Consider the following 18,990-nt stretch of genomic DNA (forward strand, 5'->3'; position numbering starts at 1 on the left):
TCAGAAGGGGAATGAGCAGCGTATCGTGGAGGTGAAGGTAAAACGACGGTGTGACTGAATGTGGAGCTGAATTCACCTGGTGAGTCATTTCTCTTCATCAGTCTCTAAACTGTTAAAAACATACTTGCTGTTATTTCATTTGATGAGATTCAAGAAAACATTCGTTCATTGAGGGAATTGCAAAAAAAAGATTCAGGGTGCAATGATATTAAAATTGTCTTTCTCGTACAAAGAGAATTTTCTTTATCTATTCTAATAAAGATGGCATTAGTAACACTCTTGTTGTGTTGACTGAGTGTGTTGCTGTATCTGTGTGAAGGTGTGGGCTCTGCTATGGATCAGTGTGAGGACAGAGAGGAGGGAGTCCCTCCCTCTAAAACCGCTCTGTGTGGGGAACATGAGAGCCAGACCAAAGCTCAGAGGTGAGATGACCATCTTTAACTGTCCATGACTCTTCTCCATGTCACAGCTCAGCACTCACACTAAGCAGCCTAATTACAGCAGCACCATATTTGACAGGTGCTCTTTACAGTGGAATGCCGTGTTAACTTCAGGCCAGATTAAAAATAAAATGTTGCAGAAATATTTTCCTTCTTTTTTGTGGAGTGTCTTTTGACTGATGTTGTGTTTTCTATATATCCATTTTCTATATACAGACACGAATTCTTCAGAAAACTAACAATCAGCTTCTTATTTGTTCCCAAATGCTGTATGTAAATAACATATGAGTCCAACAACAAGCCCCAAATCCTGCAGAGAGCAACTTGAGGCTATTAAACACATAGAAAAGAAAGGCCGAGAAGATTCTTTAAGCTCTGGCTTCTTCCTTCACGTATTTAACAGTTCAAGTTGTTATGGTGACATCTTTGGTAATCTTTATATTAAACACTTCAAAGGCCTATATTTCTTGTTTTGAAGGGGGAGAGGGGAATTGCAGGTCAGCTGACAGTTCCATATTAGTAAGCTACCTTCACACAAAATTTAAAAAAGAGTGCAGTTTATATTTAAGCTACATTAATGCAGCATTTCCAAAAAAAAAAAAAAAAAATAAAAATAAAAATGTGTCTTTGAAGGCTTTCAGTCATCCAGGTATTCGTAGCCTTAGTAGGACTTTTTTTAGGGCTTAAATCTGGGACTCTCCACCGTTTGCCTCTAGAACTGAAGAAGCTTCTCGGATGAGAGGTGAAACGTCTTCAAGCAACTTAAAGAAGTCCAAACGCTTTTTTCTTTCTAACCTTCTTAGACCGGGGCGATCGTGGCTCAAGAGATGGTAGTTTGTCTTGTAATCAGAAAGTCGCTGGTTCGAGCCCCGGCTCGGACAGTTGTAACGGAGCGAAGGTGATTTTTAGCACAAATGTTATTAAAGAGAGGGAAACCCTCCTCAAAACGGACGGAGCAGTGGAGCAGCCAAGGGGAAGCACACGAATTAAAAACTGTAAGGTTAACATATAAGTTATTATATTTAAACAGTTAAAAATATAAAATGAATTAAAGCAGCCCTGGCCAGGGGGCAACACAATAAGAATCAATAAAACACAACATTAAAAGTCCAGTGGCGTCCGCCACGGTATAAAAGTCACTAAGAATTTAAAGAAAGGCAGCGGCAGTCACTACTCTTTTAGGCAGCAATCATTCATTAAAGGGGACAAGTCAAAAGACTTAACCTGGATGGGAAGAGCTCTTAACTCTGCCCGCCGCTTCTTTGTAACAGCCAATCGGCACCGGCCCGCCTCGCCGCCTCTAATTCCCCGCAGACACGTAATGTGGCCTCTTGTTGCTGCAGCAGTCGGACCGCTCGCTCCACGTCGCTGGCGTTGTATCTTCCTGCCTCGGTCTCTCAAGCCTCCCCGAGCCTCTTATGTGTCACTGAGCACTCTGTAAATCACCGCCCACCAACCTACACTAGCCAGTCTGCGGGTTTGCAGCAGCCGCCGCCTGACCCCATTCACTGCGCCATCTCTGTCGCGCTCTCAGGCCTCTTCTCTATCGTCTGCCAGGCCCTCTTATTCACCTCTGTGCCCTCCCAGGTGTACCTGATTTGTGATTAGAAGTGGGCGGAGTCTCTCCGGGACAAGTTAATATATTCAATAAAACATGCAATATAAATAAAACACTTCACAAAAATGTCAAAGGAGCTTGGAAAGAAAAGCGTCTGGACTTCTTTAAGTTTCTTGAAGACGTTTCACCTCTCATTCGAGAAGCTTCTTCAGTTCTAAGGTCAAATGGCCGAGAGTCCCAGATTTAAACCCAGTGGGAGTTTCCCCACAAAGAGGGACAAAGGACCCCCTGGTGATCCTCTAATCACATGAGCCAAGGTGTGAAAGCGGGTGTGGGACCTAATCAGCCAGGGTTTCGGGTGAGCTCATTGTGAAACCTGGCCCCACCCTATCATGTGATTTCCTGAGGTCAGATGGCCCAGGATGTGAGTGGGCATTAAGGCGTCTGGGGAGGGAACTCAAAACTGGATTATAGATGGCCGACAGTTGGTGTCATAAACCACTGCCTCTGTTCAAAGATGGTCGCTCACAGTGTACATAGATGGCCTCTTTGGTGAATGATGTTATTTTCTTTATTATTTTAACAGCTTTGAAGCTTAAGAAGCTACAAATGATGTTTGAACAAAAGTATGCAGAGCAGTCAAAGTCTGTGAAGAGGTAAGGTTTTCAAATAGTTACAGCTTTAGTGTCATTATGACTTTATTTAGTGAACACAACACTGGGAAAAACATTCTTGAGGTTTATTAACCTCAGTGTCAATATAGGAGGTATGTCTGTCGTTTTTATTAACATTAAGAACATTTTAATTATTACATTGAAGTGAATAATTTAATTACCCAACAAAAAGCAAAAATTACGACTAAAAAAATAAACAAGAATTTGAAATTCTAACCAACAGAAGGACAGATTCACGACATAGGCAAAATATTTATTTCAATATAAAAGAAAAGATTTTTGATAAAACAAAATAAAGCTCAGAAAGTTATTTTTTGCCTTCCAACATTTATATTAGAAATAGTTTTGATCCGGAACTTTAATACATTTATTATGACTCTATTTAGTTTAGTCTTGTAGAGAGTATCCATTGATTATACTAAAATATCCCAAAGAAGTCTCACTATATGGTTTTTGTCCTTTTCATATGTCAAAAACTTTGAATTCAACAGTGTTAATTATTCAATTATTGGGCAGTTCTATCAGGAATCATCAGAGACCAGGATCGTCTGACACAAACTGTTTATCCATCAAGAGTGACCGATCCCTAAATGAACCCATTTATTTTAATGTTGAACATTTAAAGGCAGATCAAAGGTAAGATAAAAGTACTCAATGAAATCAATTTCTTAAAAATGGCACTGTTGTGCATGTGGATGTTACCCTTACTAAAAAACTGATAAAATGAGCAAAGTTGAGTTTAAATGAGGTGAGATGATGCTGTTAGTAATGATCATGTTCCATGCTGTTAGGATCCAGCAGCAGAGACCAGACTCTGTTGGACTGAGCTCTGTTCCCATGGAGAGTGATGAGTCAATGTATGAACCTACTTACGCTGGACACCATTTAAAAGCAGATTGGTAAGATTATAAGACTCAGGCAAATGCATTCATTTACCAAATGAATACACTTACTGTTACTGTACAATTGCATTACAACAGTCTCACTGACAATACACCTCACAACAATCCCTAGGATTACAGCTTCACGTTTTTAATTTAAAGTGTAACTTTAAGAGAATGAATATTGTGAGTCCAATGGTGCTGTTTTCTTCTAGGTCTGTTAATTATTCTCACTTATTTACATCAGACCATTTTGCTAAGGCAGACTGTAGCACCTTTTTTTGTATCTACTCTTTGGTCTAAAATCCTAATATGAAAGTTTGGCTACATCAAAATGAATAATGTTAATACTGGAAAGTAAAATTCTACTAAGATTTTGAGCTTTGTTTAACTCATAATTTTGGTTTTATCTTGTCATAGAAAATGTTACGGAGATAGGTTTCAAATGAAACACTCTTTTGTTTCTACAAGGATTTATCCACAGGCAGAGAACTCTCCCAAAGCCAGCTTTACAACTTTGAAGAGTGACCACTCTGTGCATCAACCTACTTATTGTGGACACGACCCAGCTTATCACAGGTAAACATTTAAAGGGGTTATAATATTGTACTATTGAGAAGTTATATGGCAAGATGCCGGAAATGGCTCTGAACCCTCGTCGATAATATAATGACAATTAAACTTTGAAACAACTCTTACTACTATACCACTCAACCCTGGTGAGGATCTAACCAAACTGGAAAGATTTTAAATAAATCTGGGACAAAAATGGCACCCAGTCAAAAAGAACGAAGTGTGCAGTTGCTCCTGTCAACTGTTGCTTTCGGAGAAGCTAAGCCCGCTAGTCTTGATAGCCAAGAAGGTTGGAAAATAGATGAAAAGTGGCCTGTTTGCTGAGATTGCGAAGATCAGGGTGATACTGTACGGTGTTGCAGCTGATGTCACGCTGATTAAATCCAACACAACAGAACTCCAGAACTCTGAAGCTGCAATCCAAACGAGTCTGACAAAGGCTGAAAGTTGTATCTCCGACTTGGCTAAAGATAACGGCAAACTATTTAAAAAAGTAGACCTGGATTGATAATCACGTAAACAATGTCATGGTGCCAACTACCCCTGGCAGAGGGTTGTTGGCACCATGCCCCTCCCCTGTTTTAAATGCACCTTAAACAGCATGCATCAACGCCACATATCAGTGGGTGGAGTAAGGTTTGGGGTCTTCACAACCATGTTCTCTGTTAATCGTCTGGGGCGGGAGCTGGGAGGAGGAGCTGGCCATCTGGGACTGTCCAGGGGCAGTCTGCTCATCTCCACCCAAGAGTAAAGTGAACCATCTCCTGGGTCTGGGGGCAGATTGCCCCTTCAAGGGTGCTGGTGCCTGGACCCAGTGTTGTGAGAAACCATCCTGCTCTAACAATATTCCTACCCGTATTATAATTTGCTGGTGACTTGTGACTAAACCTAACCCTACCATCCAACCATAACCATAACCGTAAGAACCATAACCTGGGTGAGAGAAAAAGAAGTTAATTTGGATTTTTGTTGTGTGCATGCGCTGCGTCTGCGCCGAAACATTGGGTAGGATCTTTTTTTAGGTAAGATGGATTCCCAGAACACCGGGAGTATAGAGTTCATTGGGGAGTGTGAGCATGTGTACTCCCACCCTCATGCACACATATTCAAATAATCATGCATCATCAAACATGGAAGCACATAGAAATGTACATGTTTGTGTCTGTGTGTGTGCCTGTTTGTCTATATCTATGTGTCAGCTCTTAAACTCCTCCTCTCAAAATTACCATTCAATGCTAAGATTTTAGAAAAGGTTGTGGCTAAGCAGCTTAAGCTGTTCAAGATAAATTCCAATCTGGCTTTCGTAGAGCTCACTCTACTGAAACTTCAGCTGAGACTGAAGAAGTCACTTGGATGAGTGACAAAATGTTTCTCCCACTGAAAACGCTACGTCCAGATGAACAGAATCAACCTTTTGGTATTTACTTAACTGGACGATTGATGATTTTTTTAATGCCTCACGGAGTTTTGTTTTTTGTTGAAATGTGTATTTCTTTAAATGTTTAAAAATAGTTTTAAAAAACTAACAAAAAAAACTTACTATTGAACTAATGATTTATAAAGAAATGATCATTACGAGAATTCATGACAACAGAATTACTTCTCTGTACATCTTTCATTTGCAGAATTAACCAGGACACATCAGATCAATCTGAGCACAAAAATCACCTGGACTCCGTGTTTATGGTGTGTAAAAAGAAACACACAACTGCTACACTAAATCAAGAATCATACAGTAAACAGTCATAGCACTAAAAGTGTGGCACAGTGGTAGATTCATAGTTCAGTGGTAGTGGTAGTTCATGTTCAACATAAAGTTTATATCTCTCTATTCCAGCTCCTTGAGAAAAAAATTGTCACATTTATGAAAAATGAGCTAAAGGAGTTCCAGAGGTTTCTGAATCAGAGGCTGGATGATGATGAGACAGTGATGTATGAGGATAAAGAGAAGAGAAGCAGCAGGGAGGCATTTCTGAAGATCACACTTCACTTTCTGAGGAGAATGAATGAGGAGGAGCTGGCTCACCGTCTTCAAAGCAGTAAGACTTTTTGTTTTATTGTGTAGCCATAAAGTCTGTCTATATTTACAATAAGATTTTATAAATGAAAGAAAAAAAAAACTCAAATTCTTTCCCTCACAAATATTTGGATATCAAGATTGCTATCACATGGGAATGAAGCAGACAGGTGTCTGTTTGGGTTTATTAAATTAAATATTTACATTGTAAATATACACATATAAATATATGCATACATCATTGCTCTTCATGCAGGAACTCATGCTGAAGTTGGCAAACGTAAACTAAAATCCAAGTTAAAGAAGAAGTTCCAGTGTGTGTTTGAGGGGATCGCTAAAGCAGGAAACCCAACCCTTCTGAATCAGATCTACACAGAGCTCTACATCACAGAGGGAGGGACTGCAGAGGTCAATGATGAACATGAGGTCAGACAGATTGAAACAGCAAATAGGAAACCACACAGACCAGAAACACCAATCAGACAAGAAGACATCTTTAAAGCCTCATCTGGAAGAGATGAACCAATCAGAACAGTGCTGACAAAGGGAGTGGCTGGCATTGGGAAAACAGTCTTAACACAGAAATACACCCTGGACTGGGCTGAAGACAAAGCCAACCAGGACATCCAGTTCATATTTCCATTCACTTTCAGAGAGCTGAATGTGCTGAAAGAGGAAAAGTTCAGCTTGGTGGAACTTGTTCATCACTTCTTTACTGAAACCAAAGAAGCAGGAATCTGCAGCTTTGAAGACTTCCAGGTTGTGTTCATCTTTGATGGTCTGGATGAGTGTCGGCTTCCTCTGGACTTCCACAAAACTACAATCCTAACTGACCCTAGAAAGTCCACCTCAGTGGATGTGCTGCTGATAAACCTCATCACAGGGAGACTGCTTCCCTCTGCTCGCGTCTGGATAACCACACGACCTGCAGCAGCCAATCAACTCCCTTCTGACTGTGTTGGCATGGTGACAGAGGCCAGAGGGTTCACTGACCCACAGAAGGAGGAGTACTTCAGGAAGAGATTCAGAGATGAGGAGCAGGCCAGCAGGATCATCTCCCACATCAAGACTTCACGAAGCCTCCACATCATGTGCCACATCCCAGTCTTCTGCTGGATCACTGCTACAGTTCTGGAGGATGTGCTGAAAACCAGAGAGAGAGGACAGCTGCCCAAGACCCTGACTGAGATGTACATCCACTTCCTGGTAGTTCAAACCAAAATGGCAATTGTCAAATATGATGGAAAACGTGAAAGAGATCCAATCTGGATTAAGAAAAGCAGGATGATGATTGAGTCTCTTGGAAAATTGGCTTTTGATCAGCTGCAGAAAGGAAACCTGATCTTTTATGAATCAGACCTGACAGAGTGTGGCATCGATATCAGAGCAGCCTCAGTGTACTCAGGAGTGTTCACACAGATCTTTAAAGAGGAGAGAGGACTGTACCAGGACAAGGTGTACTGCTTCATCCATCTGAGTGTTCAGGAGTTTCTGGCTGCTCTTCATGTCCATCTGACCTTCATCAACTCTGGACTGAATCTGCTGGAAGAACAACAAGCAAATTTAAACAATATCAGTGTATTTAAAGACATACCTAAGCTGAAACATCTTTACCAGAGTGCTGTGATTAAGGCCTTGGAGAGTCCAAATGGACACCTGGACTTGTTTCTCCGGTTCCTCCTGGGTCTTTCACTGCAGGCCAATCAGACTCTCCTACAAGGCCTTCTGACACAGACAGGAAGTAACCCATCAACCAGACATAAAACTGTTGAATTTATCACCAAGAAGATCGGAGGAAATCTGTCTACAGAGAAAAGCATCAATCTGTTCCACTGTCTGATTGAACTGAATGATCGTTCTTTAATGAAGGACATCCAAAACTCTTTGGTTTTAGGACGTCTCTCCACAGATAAACTGTCTCCTGCTCAGTGGTCAGCTCTGGTCTTCATCTTACTGTCATCAGAAAAAGATCTGGATGTGTTTGACCTGAAGAAATACTCTGCATCAGAGGAGGCTCTTCTGAAGCTGCTTCCAGTGGTCAAAGCCACAAACAAAGCTCTGTGAGTCAATGCATAATTTTATATTTAGAAAATAACTCCTTCATTTACTAGTAAATGGATAATGAAAGTAATGGATTGTCTTGCAGGCTGTGTGATTGTAATTTGACAGAGAACAGTTGTGAAGCTCTGTCCTCAGTTCTCAGCTCTCAGTCATCTAGGCTGAGAGAACTGGATCTGAGTAACAACAACCTAAAGGACTCTGGGGTGAAGCTGTTGGCTGCTGGAGTAAAGAGTCCACACTGCAGGCTGGAATCTCTCAGGTCAGATTTTTCAAAAAAAAAAAAAAAAGAAAAAAAAAAGAAAAAAGGAACTATTAGTGCAGCTTAACGTTTTTTGACACCAGAGCCTCTTTTGAGGTCACTAGCGCGAGTTTGACGTGACAATCTTTTCTTCACCAAGACGCTGCATTATGTTTGCTGCAAATTTGTAGCGTACATATTAATGCTGTATGAATTTCCAGAATTTCAAAGGTTTTCTACTGGAGTCTTCTGACTGGAGCCCACTGAAGTCATTGTTCATTGTTATTGCAACATGAGATTAGATGGTGTGCTTTGTTGCATGGGGTGTTGTTATTCTACTATAAATACCAGTTAGAAGATGGACAGTAGCCATAAATTGAAGGCCAATTGCATGCCAGTTGTAGCCTCAGTTTGAATTTTCTTTTGCTGACAGTAGAAATGTTTGAGTGGAATAGTCAAAGGAGTTTGCAAAGAAAAGTGTCTGGACTTCTTTAAGTTGCTTGAAGACGAAGTGAAGAAGCTTCTTGGATGAGAGGTGAAACGTCTTCAAGCAACTTAAAGAAGTCCAGATGCTTTTCTTTGCAAACTCCTTTGACTACGATGACCTGGATGACTGAGAACCTTCACAGACATTTTGAGTGGAATAGTTTCTGAAATCATGGCCTATTTAAAGGCCTCACATAGGTGTATTAAAAATGTCTGTCTCTTCTTGTTGTAATTAATGGTTATTTGAATGCCTGCTGTTGTTGCCAGCTTAAATGACTGGTAACTAGCCAGCCTGTTGTGACCTCTCTGTGCTCTGTTGTCTGATAAACTAAATGTTTGTCTGAACAACAGCTAAACCCCTTTACTGTATCGAACAACTTTGTGCATGTGTGTGTGTGTGTGTGTGCGTGCGCAGGCTATCAGGTTGTCTAATCACAGAGGAAGGTTGTGCTTCTCTAGCATCAGCACTGAGCTCAAACCCCTCCTATTTGAGAGAGCTTGACCTGCGTAATAACAGCCTGCAGGACTCAGGAGTGAATTTGCTGCTTGCAGGATTGGAGGATCCATATTGGAGGCTTGATATTCTCAGGTATATCCCCCTCTATTTTACCATTAACCAGAAAATCCCTTGAAATTGTAATCATGATCATAAAATTATTATAAAAATTATAATGCATAAAAACAACGGGGCCAGATAAGTCTGTTTCATTCATAATAAATAAACATTTGTGTTTCATCCTGTAGGGTGGACAGTGGTGGAGAGTGGAAGGTAACTCTTGGTCTAAGGAAATGTAAGTGACAGATGCTATATCGCCAGTATTTTCTCAAAGTTTTTGAATTAGATCTTCTGGGTATTCTGGAAAATAAATGATAGTCAGAATTTTTGACTTGTGCAACTGATTTTATTTACTGTCAAGAAAACAGAAGTTTAATAGAATAAGGTTTAATTAATAGGTTTGACAGTGGATCTGATCTATAATTAAGGTATCAATTAACATCTTCCTATGTTTTCGGGAAACCTTTAATTAGCTACTCTGCTCATAGATCAATGTATGCTAAAGTCACCAGTAACACAAAACAATAAACAGTTTCTTCATTTTCTTCTCTTTCCTCCACCAGTTGCTTGTGAGCTAACATTGGACCTGAACACCACACACAAAAATCTAAAACTGTTTAACAACAACAGGAGGATGAAAGTACTGAAGCAGCAGCAGCAGCCTTATCCTGATCACCCAGAAAGATTTGATATGTTTTGCCAAGTGCTGTGTAAAAATGGCCTGGCTGGTCGTTGTTACTGGGAAGTTGAGTGGGAAGGAAATGTTAACATAGCAGTGACTCACAGAGGGATCCCAAGGAAAGGCTACAGCAGGGCTTCCAGGTTTGGAGGGAATGATCAGTCCTGGAGTTTGACCTGCTCTGACGACGGTTACTCTGTCTGGCACAATGATAAAGAAACATCCATCTCCTCCTCCTCTATCTCTAACAGAGTAGCTGTGTATGTGGACTGTCCTGCTGGGACTCTGTCCTTCTACAGAGTCTCTTCCGACACTCTGATCCACCTCCACACCTTCTCCATCACATTTACTCAACTTCTCTATCCTGGGTTTACAGTCTGGGATGGTTCAGTCACTCTTTGTTCAGTGACAGAATCAGACTGCTGACTGAAAATCTAAGTTTTTAAAATCAGGCTCACCAATAAACATCCCAGTTTGACACCAAGATTAATCAGTGTTAGTTTCAAAATGTGACTCCAGGGGGCCCAGAGTCAATAGAGGGACAGCACATATACCACTGGGCCTGAACACAATGACCTTGCCTTCAGTCTTACTTTTATTAAAATTTAAAAAAGGGCATTTTTCATCAAAGACCATTCTGCTGGCTAATTTACTATCACTTGATGATGCTGTTCTATGAAACAATGGCACACGAGCCATGTGCAATTCCAAACAAAACTACTTATCATACCAGGCTGTTAATAATGGTGATGAACAGATGTTTTGAGAAATCCACAGACAGGAAAGAAAAATATTGAGACTGTTAAAGACAGCAAGCTGTGATCAGTAATAAGTGTGCTTCAACAAAAGTCTCCCTCTAGTAACATTTCTGTTGTTCACAACAAATCAATGTGTAAAGTAAAACATGTGTTTAATGTAATATCTACATAGGTTTACAGCATTATTTTGTTCACAGCCCTGAAACTTTTTAAGCTTTCTAGGGGTTCATATGATTAGGTTTGTTCTACACATTGTCAAGGAAAGCTAGAAGCTCATTTACCTCACAGTAGTCCACACAGAACTGTATAGACCCATCTTTCTTCACCACAAGAACTATGGGGCTAGGGTTAGGTGTGACCATTCCACCCAAATCCCCTGGGTGAGCAGGGTAATGAGAGCTCAGTGGTTCCTGTAGAAAAACTCAATGATTTTAAACAAACTGTGCCGTTGTATCTGATAAGAATGATTGATTTTGCAGCAAAAGAATAACTCTTCTTTATACTTCTGCAATGCAGTCCTCAGGAGATGGAAGGTTGTAGTTTTAATGTTTGCTGTTTCCTGCGATTCACACAGATGTGGAGATGGAGGAGGGGTCTGTAATTAAAATGCTGGAGGGGGAGAATCAGGGGCTCCCACAATGCAATGGGTCGTGTGTTTGCAAAAAGAAGTTCATACATCCTCACTTTAATAAAAAAAAAATGCTTTTATCTCTCTTTGTTATCTAAGTTCAGCTACCAATCACAACCACATTCACATCCTCATGCAAAAGCTCTTCACAATAAAACAGGAAACTTTTAAAAATGATCCATACAAAATGTAAATGCTGTTTTAAACTTATGAAACACATTTTCTCACAAGTTTAAAATAGCAAAAGGAAAATACTTTAACAATTATTACTTTACATTTTAACATAGATTTCAATGTTTTTAAAGTTTAAACCCATTTGAATAAATTACATTTTTAACCTGGTTGCAAATAAATATATTCATTAACTAAAATGTAAAATTTCCAAAAAAGTTACCCACATGGAACATATAATAAATTGTGTTTCTTTATAAAAAAATCTGTACTCATATGTATCATGTTGATAACAACAATGTTAATATTTGTAAATGTTACATGGCCCGCTATGTTGGGCACGCAGCCAGATTATGATACTGTAAAACAGTTGAGAAAGTGAACACAGGAGAAACGCTGCTGTTCGCTTGGTCAGTCTTGCCAGAATTTATTCATACAATCCCATCACTACTGCACTTCTTGTCCTTGCCAGCATTTTTGTTGGCCGTACTGTATTTTCCGCACTATAAGGCGCACTTAAAATCCTTTAATTTTCTCAAAAATCGTCAGTGCGTCTTATAATCCAGTGCGCCTTATGTATGAATTCTGGTTGTGTTTACTGACCTCGAACCGATTTCATGTGGTACACAGCGCTCAAAAATCTGTCAAAAAATGTTTTAGTACGACTTTGGTAAGCTACGAAGCCGCACCACTTTGTGGATTGTCGGAGCATTACAACTGTAGTCAGGACCTTCGCGGACTCATAGCAATCTGGGTCCAAAACTCTGTTTTCTTCAGGTCCTAAAGTCAAATGAACACCGAGGAACATTGAGAATTAAAAACTTTTTTAAATTCTTTCATCTTTAATAAAGTGATCAGTGTCGCTGCTTTACTAGGTGTAACAAGTAAGTTTAACATCCAGGCATCCATGAAAACAAAATTTATTAAATTTAACAGAGGTAGACTTCAGCAGGAAGTTAGCAGGAAGTTAGCTCGCTGGTTTTGCTAGTTACCTAAACATGATATACCATGTTCTGACCGAGCGATTTCTGGAAAAAGATAAAACGTACAGCTCTGCTATCACTACCAACATAAATGAAAACATAAAACTGCACAGCATTTGTAGGGTTATTGAAGTTGGGCTAGCTGGTATATAATGCTGTGCTATGTGATTGCTAGTGACACAGCTATGTTAGCATGACATTAAGACATAAATACGAGGTTAGTCATTAATATAATATAAGATAACCTTTATTGGTCCCACAAGTGGAAAATTTGTTTTGTTACAGCAGAAAGTGGACAGTGCAAAGTTACATAGCAAAAATTATAAGGCGTTTAATGCGCCTTATAATCCGGTGCACCTTATGGGCCGAAAAATACGGTACTCTTATTAGCTCTCTCGCTTTATGTGTCTTTTTTAGACCAGTTAGATTCTAACATTGAAACCGCAAGTTTACACATGACTTAAGGCCGGCTCACAACACTTTACAGACACGTTATACAAAATATTTGTCAAGTTTATCAGGAACGGTAAACCCAACCGGATTGGCGCTTCTTATTATTATATGGAGACAGGTGCGGTTGCAACAGCTTGCTAGCATTACCCAGGCATACAGCCTAGCTATTACATTCCACAGAGCTAAAGTAGCTCAGATAGCGACAGTGTAATACATCACATATCACAGACCTGTCTTATGTCATGAAAGACTAAGTATCACAGTGCCCAGCTGTGCATTTATTTATGTCTTTGACCACATTACTGACCTGTAAAACAAGAGAGAAAGTGAACACAGGAGACACGCTGCCGTTCGCCTGGTCAGTCTTGCCAGAATGGCAAGCTTACGGCAGCTATGCACCCGACTCCCCACATAGCAAAATTGGTATGGCCCAGATCTGGCCTACACTCTGCTGGCCCAGAACAGTTTCAGCTCTGGCCCCAGACATCAGCCTAATGTGTAATCAAGCCATGTAATAACAATATGTGCTGGAACATAATAGTGCAAAAGTAACATGACGAGAATCTGTTCAGACAGTAAATGTTATACAGCACTTTACTACTCTCCCAGATAACTCAAAGTGCTCTATACAACATGCCACATTCACACACTTCCTCTAAGCTGAGTGCTTCCTATCTACATTCATACACATTCACACTCTTGACATGCAGACTGGAGGAGCCAGGGATTGAACCACTAACCATCCAAACAGTAAGTGACCTGCTCTACCTTCTGAGCTACAGCTATGCAGTAGTAAACATGAGTAAACCCTCACTAGGTTTTGGATAAAGTGTAAACTCACAAACCTGTCAAACCTGCATTTGAAACGTTGGCTACCATAGCAACGTAGTATTACAACATGGCATTTGGGTCTTCTAACTAAAATAGGGAAATAGGAACATCAACAATGCCATCATTGCCAGACCTGGCCCACATCTGGTTGACATACACCCTGCGCCATGATACCAGTCAGTCATAGGTGCCAGCTTGATGCCGGATCCGTGCCAGACCTGTTTTCTATGAGCCTGGGCCACATAAACCAAACCACAATCAAGCCAGATGTGGCGTGCCATCACATAAACAGTGCTATCATTGTCAGACCTGGCCAATATCTGGATGACATACCACTTACCATGCCAGAAGTCAGCCAGCAGTGCCGGCTTGACACCAGATCTTGGCCAGACCTGTCTGCTGTGTGGGTCAGTTCCCAAAGCACTCTGCTTCCCCCCACTGTCCAAAGTGTTATGCACTGTCTTGGCAACAGAGAACTTACATGACTTTGTGGACTTAAATCACACCAATAAACAAGCAAAATAAAACATGCATAATAGTCTCCATATATCACACCATTTAACTTGCCTCTATCAGTGCGCCCCAGGGCAGCTGTGGCTACAATGTAGCTTGCCATCACCAGTGTGTCAATGTGTGTTTGGATGAGTGAATGACTGAATGTAGTGAAAAGTGCTTTGGGGTCCTTAGGGACTAGTGTAGGCCAAACAAAGCGCTAACAATTAAGAGGAGCGAAAGAACACGAATAACATCAGCTATGGTTCGTACTTGCTGTGTGGTCGGTTGTAATGTTAGATCGCACGACCAGCAAGGGACTAAGCTTGAAAATGGGCTCTCTTTTCATTATTTCCACACCTGAAAGCAACATGAGGGAGCTCTTATATCGGATGTTACCAAAGAAGGCGTCTAGCCTGGATAGCAGCTGTGAGACGAGCTGATAAGCCTTTAAATAGGCCATGATATAATGCTCTTGTTAAATACTCTTAAAGTCTTGTGCTGAATATGTAGTGATAAGTTTTCAAAAGAGACAGTAAATTACAGAATGCTAGTCGTGGGTGATATTATTTAAATGCTCTCATGATTTTATGTGAACATTTTGTCATTTGTAAACTATAAATGACATTGATTCTACATTGTAACTGATGTGATGTTCTATAAAGTGGTTTTAATTTTTTTTTTAAAAAAGCAAACATTGGTTTGTTTCTTTATTCAACTTTTGAACAGTGGTACTCAGTCAGTACATATTCAGTAAATGCAAATTATTTACATGGCAGTGCACTTCAGGCATAAATCTAGACCCCCTAGAATAAAAAGTTATGGGTCATTTCCACGACCCACAGCTTTACTGTGTTCCAGCAAAGTATCCAATAGCGATGACAACTCTTCCACAGTAACAGGTGGAATTTTTCTTTTTTGAGGACGGCTTCTTTTACCTGTCACTACAGATGGTCTGTTTATGTTTTGATCAAGAGCCTTTTCTTGGGCAGCTGAAGAGGAGAAGTCTATCTTATGGCCAACCTCTGGCTGTATCTTGGTCATATTACCCAGCAAAACCCAGTATGCAGGTTCATCTGTAACAGTCCTTGTGCCACGGATCCGCACTGTTGCTTCTACTTGAAACAGAAGAATAGGGACATGGGTGCAGGTCTCTGCGACTCCATCCATACAGGTGCAGTGGGCGGCTTCAACCGTCCCTGTGATGCTCACAGTGACCCATGGCTGCAATGGTGGTTCATTCAGTCTTTGAGAGTGCAGCACCTGAAACACACAAAGACAAAGTTATTTTAAACACAAGAACTATGAGCCAAGGCCGACACAAATGTGTTTAATCTCCTTTCAAATCCATTTATCATAAATGTAGCCATGAACATGTTTAGAAAGTTAGCACATACATGTAATTCTTCATGTTTTTATGTATCCATCTATAGAATGAATGAATGACAATGAACTCACAACATGGAGGCTTAAAAATAGCCAAATCTTGTACCCAACCATTGGTGAATTGGATGTGTGCCGTGATGTTCAGGACTGCAAACCGAGCAGCATCACTGACTTTCAGCTTGTTGTGTTTGTGGATATATGACTGACTTTAATTATCCATAAAATCATCACATTATCTGTAGGATTAAGGTCAACTATTGGATGGTGTATATTTTAAAGTAAAGGCTTCAAAACCAAGCTGATGCTGAAAGTACAAACATCACTAATGTCACATAACTTTGCCGACATGTGGCCAACAGTAATGTTTTAATGTTCTTCGTTATTAAACATTTGCACATAAATAAGTGACATAATATTCAGTACTTACTTTTCCAAGTTTACTCTTTGGCCGCCACCGTTTTTTTCGGCAAAATTATCCACACCCACCGCCGCGCAATTGTGGGATATGTTGGGCCACGAAGTCTACACCACCACATCCTTAAAATTCAGGGAAATGAAGGACGCATTTGAGGGCCGCATTTCAAGCAGCCTTTGAATTGGGACAGCCTTCGTCGCGTCGCGGTGACGTAATCGGCCTTAAAATGCGGCTTTTAAGGCTGCAGACCCTGAATTGGGATACAGCCCATATGTGCAAAGCTGGTAGAGACATACCCTAAAAGACTGGCAGCTGTAATTGCAGCAAAAGGTGGTTCTACAAAGTATTGACTCAGGGGGCTGAATAATTACGCACACCCCACTTTGCAGTTATTTATTTGTGAAAAATGTTTGGAATGATGTATGATTTTCGTTCCACTTCTCACGTGTACACCACTTTGTGTTGGTCTTTCACCTGGAATTCCAATAAAATTGATTCATGTTTGTGGCTGTAATGTGACAAAATGTGGAAAAGTTCAAGGGGGCCGAATACTTTTGCGAGCCACTGTATATATAATATACATATATATATACATACACATATATATATATATACACATACATATATATATATATATATATATATATATGTGTGTGTGTGTGTGTGTGTCTTTATCTGGTTAAATTCAGTGTGGTTCCGACAACAGTTTTTACAATAAAATATGTTTACGTATAATCCTTAATATGTTTTATGTGTGAGTGTGGGGGGGTACCGGGGGGGTGCCAGAGGGAGTGTTCACCCAGGGCACCAAACAGGCCAGGACTGCCCCTGAGTGTTGGAACACATCCAGAGACTCAGAGAAGAATTATCTTTGTTCTTAGTGCAGGTGTTTGGACAATAAAGACCAAACCAAAACTTCAATAAGAGAAATATGTCTTTAGCTTGAACTAAACTCAGTGTGAGCTTCACCTCAGACCTGTTCCTCTGTCAGTTGGTTTATAGGAAGACTCATAGGCAGAGGTGGGTTTAGTGTTACAGACTTTAATGAGCACAGCAGCAGAAGTCTGGACCAGGCAGGAATTCATGCCTGGCACACTGGAGGGTGAACATGACAAATACTCTATATAATGAGTACTGAGCTTTGTGAGCTCCGCCCTCTTCACTGCACCAACGCTGAGGTCACACTCCACCAGCCCAGCGTCCTCCCGTCTGCGGTGAGGCTTCAGAGACATGACCGCACACAGCTCAGACTGACTGCATAACTTATCTCTGAAGGTCCAAACAGGCCAAACATCAGCTACAAACGTGTCTGGTGTCCAGTGATTTTCACACTAGAAGCAGCTCTGCAAGCGGATGCCAAAGGGTCCAAAATTTGTGTAGTGCTGGCCTACAACCCAATATCACAGTAAAGCATGATACTGGATGCAGAAGCTGCAGTATATTCAGCATCAGTAGAGGGAGATATTATATTTCAAGCCAATAGGAAAAAATTTAAAAAGACATTAACACATTTACATGTAAATACACATTAGCCACCAAGCTTAATCATTTCTGGCATTGAAGGACACTGGAATGTGCTTCATACCTTCCTTGCTCACTCGCAACTTCTTGGCTTCAAATATGTTATGTCCCCCTGCTGGTAATAAAACTTCTGCATGAGTGTCTATTTCACTCTTATCTGTGATATCAGGTTCCAGAGAAGAGTAGCTTACAGGAACGTAATGTGACAAACACTGTTGTACAGCAACACGTTTAACACTCGCCAACAGAAAGTCAGACATGAAATAAAAGTGAAATAAAAATGCTGTACAGAGACAGAACATACTCCATAGTGCTTCTGGCTAATGTGGACATGCCCTGGCTTTGGAGCCTTTGGGCGAAACAGTGATAGACGGACTATTGCTGCTTCTGCTTTCGGAAAAATCCTACAGGAACAGAAGCTGGAGCTCCCTGAAGATGCTCCTTTCCCGGGTGCTGAACATCTGGGGCCTGTGCCACATGCCTTTGTGTAGGATGGCAGAAAGTTTGGGTTTTATGTGAGACTGGCAAGAGCCACAGGTGGCAGCAGACAAGACATAGAGAGAGTTCCAGCCTCTGTTGGTAAGACCAACAGTGACCACTGTTAGAAAACAGTGGTGGAAAGTGGCCAGGACCTCCTTTTGGGTGATTGGTCCAAACAACACTGTTTGCTTCAAATGAAAGAAAAATCATTTTCATGTGACAGAGCGGCGATGCAGTGGAGTCTGTTTCTGCTTCTTCTGATGGGTGAGTGATCATTTTACCAGGGCTCCTGATTGTTTCCACCTAAAATCCTTTAGTTTGATCAGGACTCATTAAACAAATGAACTCTGACTGAGAAAATCAAGGATTCACCTGTAAACTGGACAGTTTGATGGGAACATGAGTTTCCTGCTTGTATCAGCAGATATTCAGTTCAGTTCATTTTTATTTCAAACATATACATTCACCAACATTTCATAATATTATTCCATGCAATTGTTTAAAAGAGAGTAGGCAGAAGTATATACTTATTTAGCCCTACCCCGAAGTGTGCAGCCTCCCAGCCCTCCAGAGAAACATTTCTTCCTCTAACAGAGCTTGAGACCATGTGGGTCATCTGATATTGATTCCACCCTCGTCTTTTTCATTAGCAAAGTGAGATTCTGCATATAATCGGAGTAATGGTGGATCTCATCATCTACTGCTTCTG

The 18,990-nt window shown here is 40.7% G+C and overlaps 1 protein-coding gene across 1 annotated transcript; it reads left to right on the top strand.

Annotated features, from left to right (window-relative positions):
• The first annotated feature begins 333 nt into the window (after window positions 1-333).
• Window positions 334-10,589, top strand: LOC134647186 (protein NLRC3-like). Its single transcript, XM_063501418.1, has 10 exons — window positions 334-422; window positions 3,464-3,571; window positions 4,727-4,873; window positions 5,752-5,812; window positions 5,964-6,165; window positions 6,400-8,203; window positions 8,290-8,463; window positions 9,344-9,517; window positions 9,673-9,719; window positions 10,048-10,589. The coding sequence occupies exons 1-10, from the start codon at window positions 334-336 to the stop codon at window positions 10,587-10,589; spliced, it is 3,348 nt and encodes a 1,115-aa protein (XP_063357488.1).
• The last annotated feature ends 8,401 nt before the right edge of the window (window positions 10,590-18,990 follow it).

Source organism: Pelmatolapia mariae, linkage group LG3_W (genome assembly GCF_036321145.2).
Source record: "Pelmatolapia mariae isolate MD_Pm_ZW linkage group LG3_W, Pm_UMD_F_2, whole genome shotgun sequence".
In the NCBI taxonomy this organism is placed as follows: domain Eukaryota; kingdom Metazoa; phylum Chordata; class Actinopteri; order Cichliformes; family Cichlidae; genus Pelmatolapia; species Pelmatolapia mariae.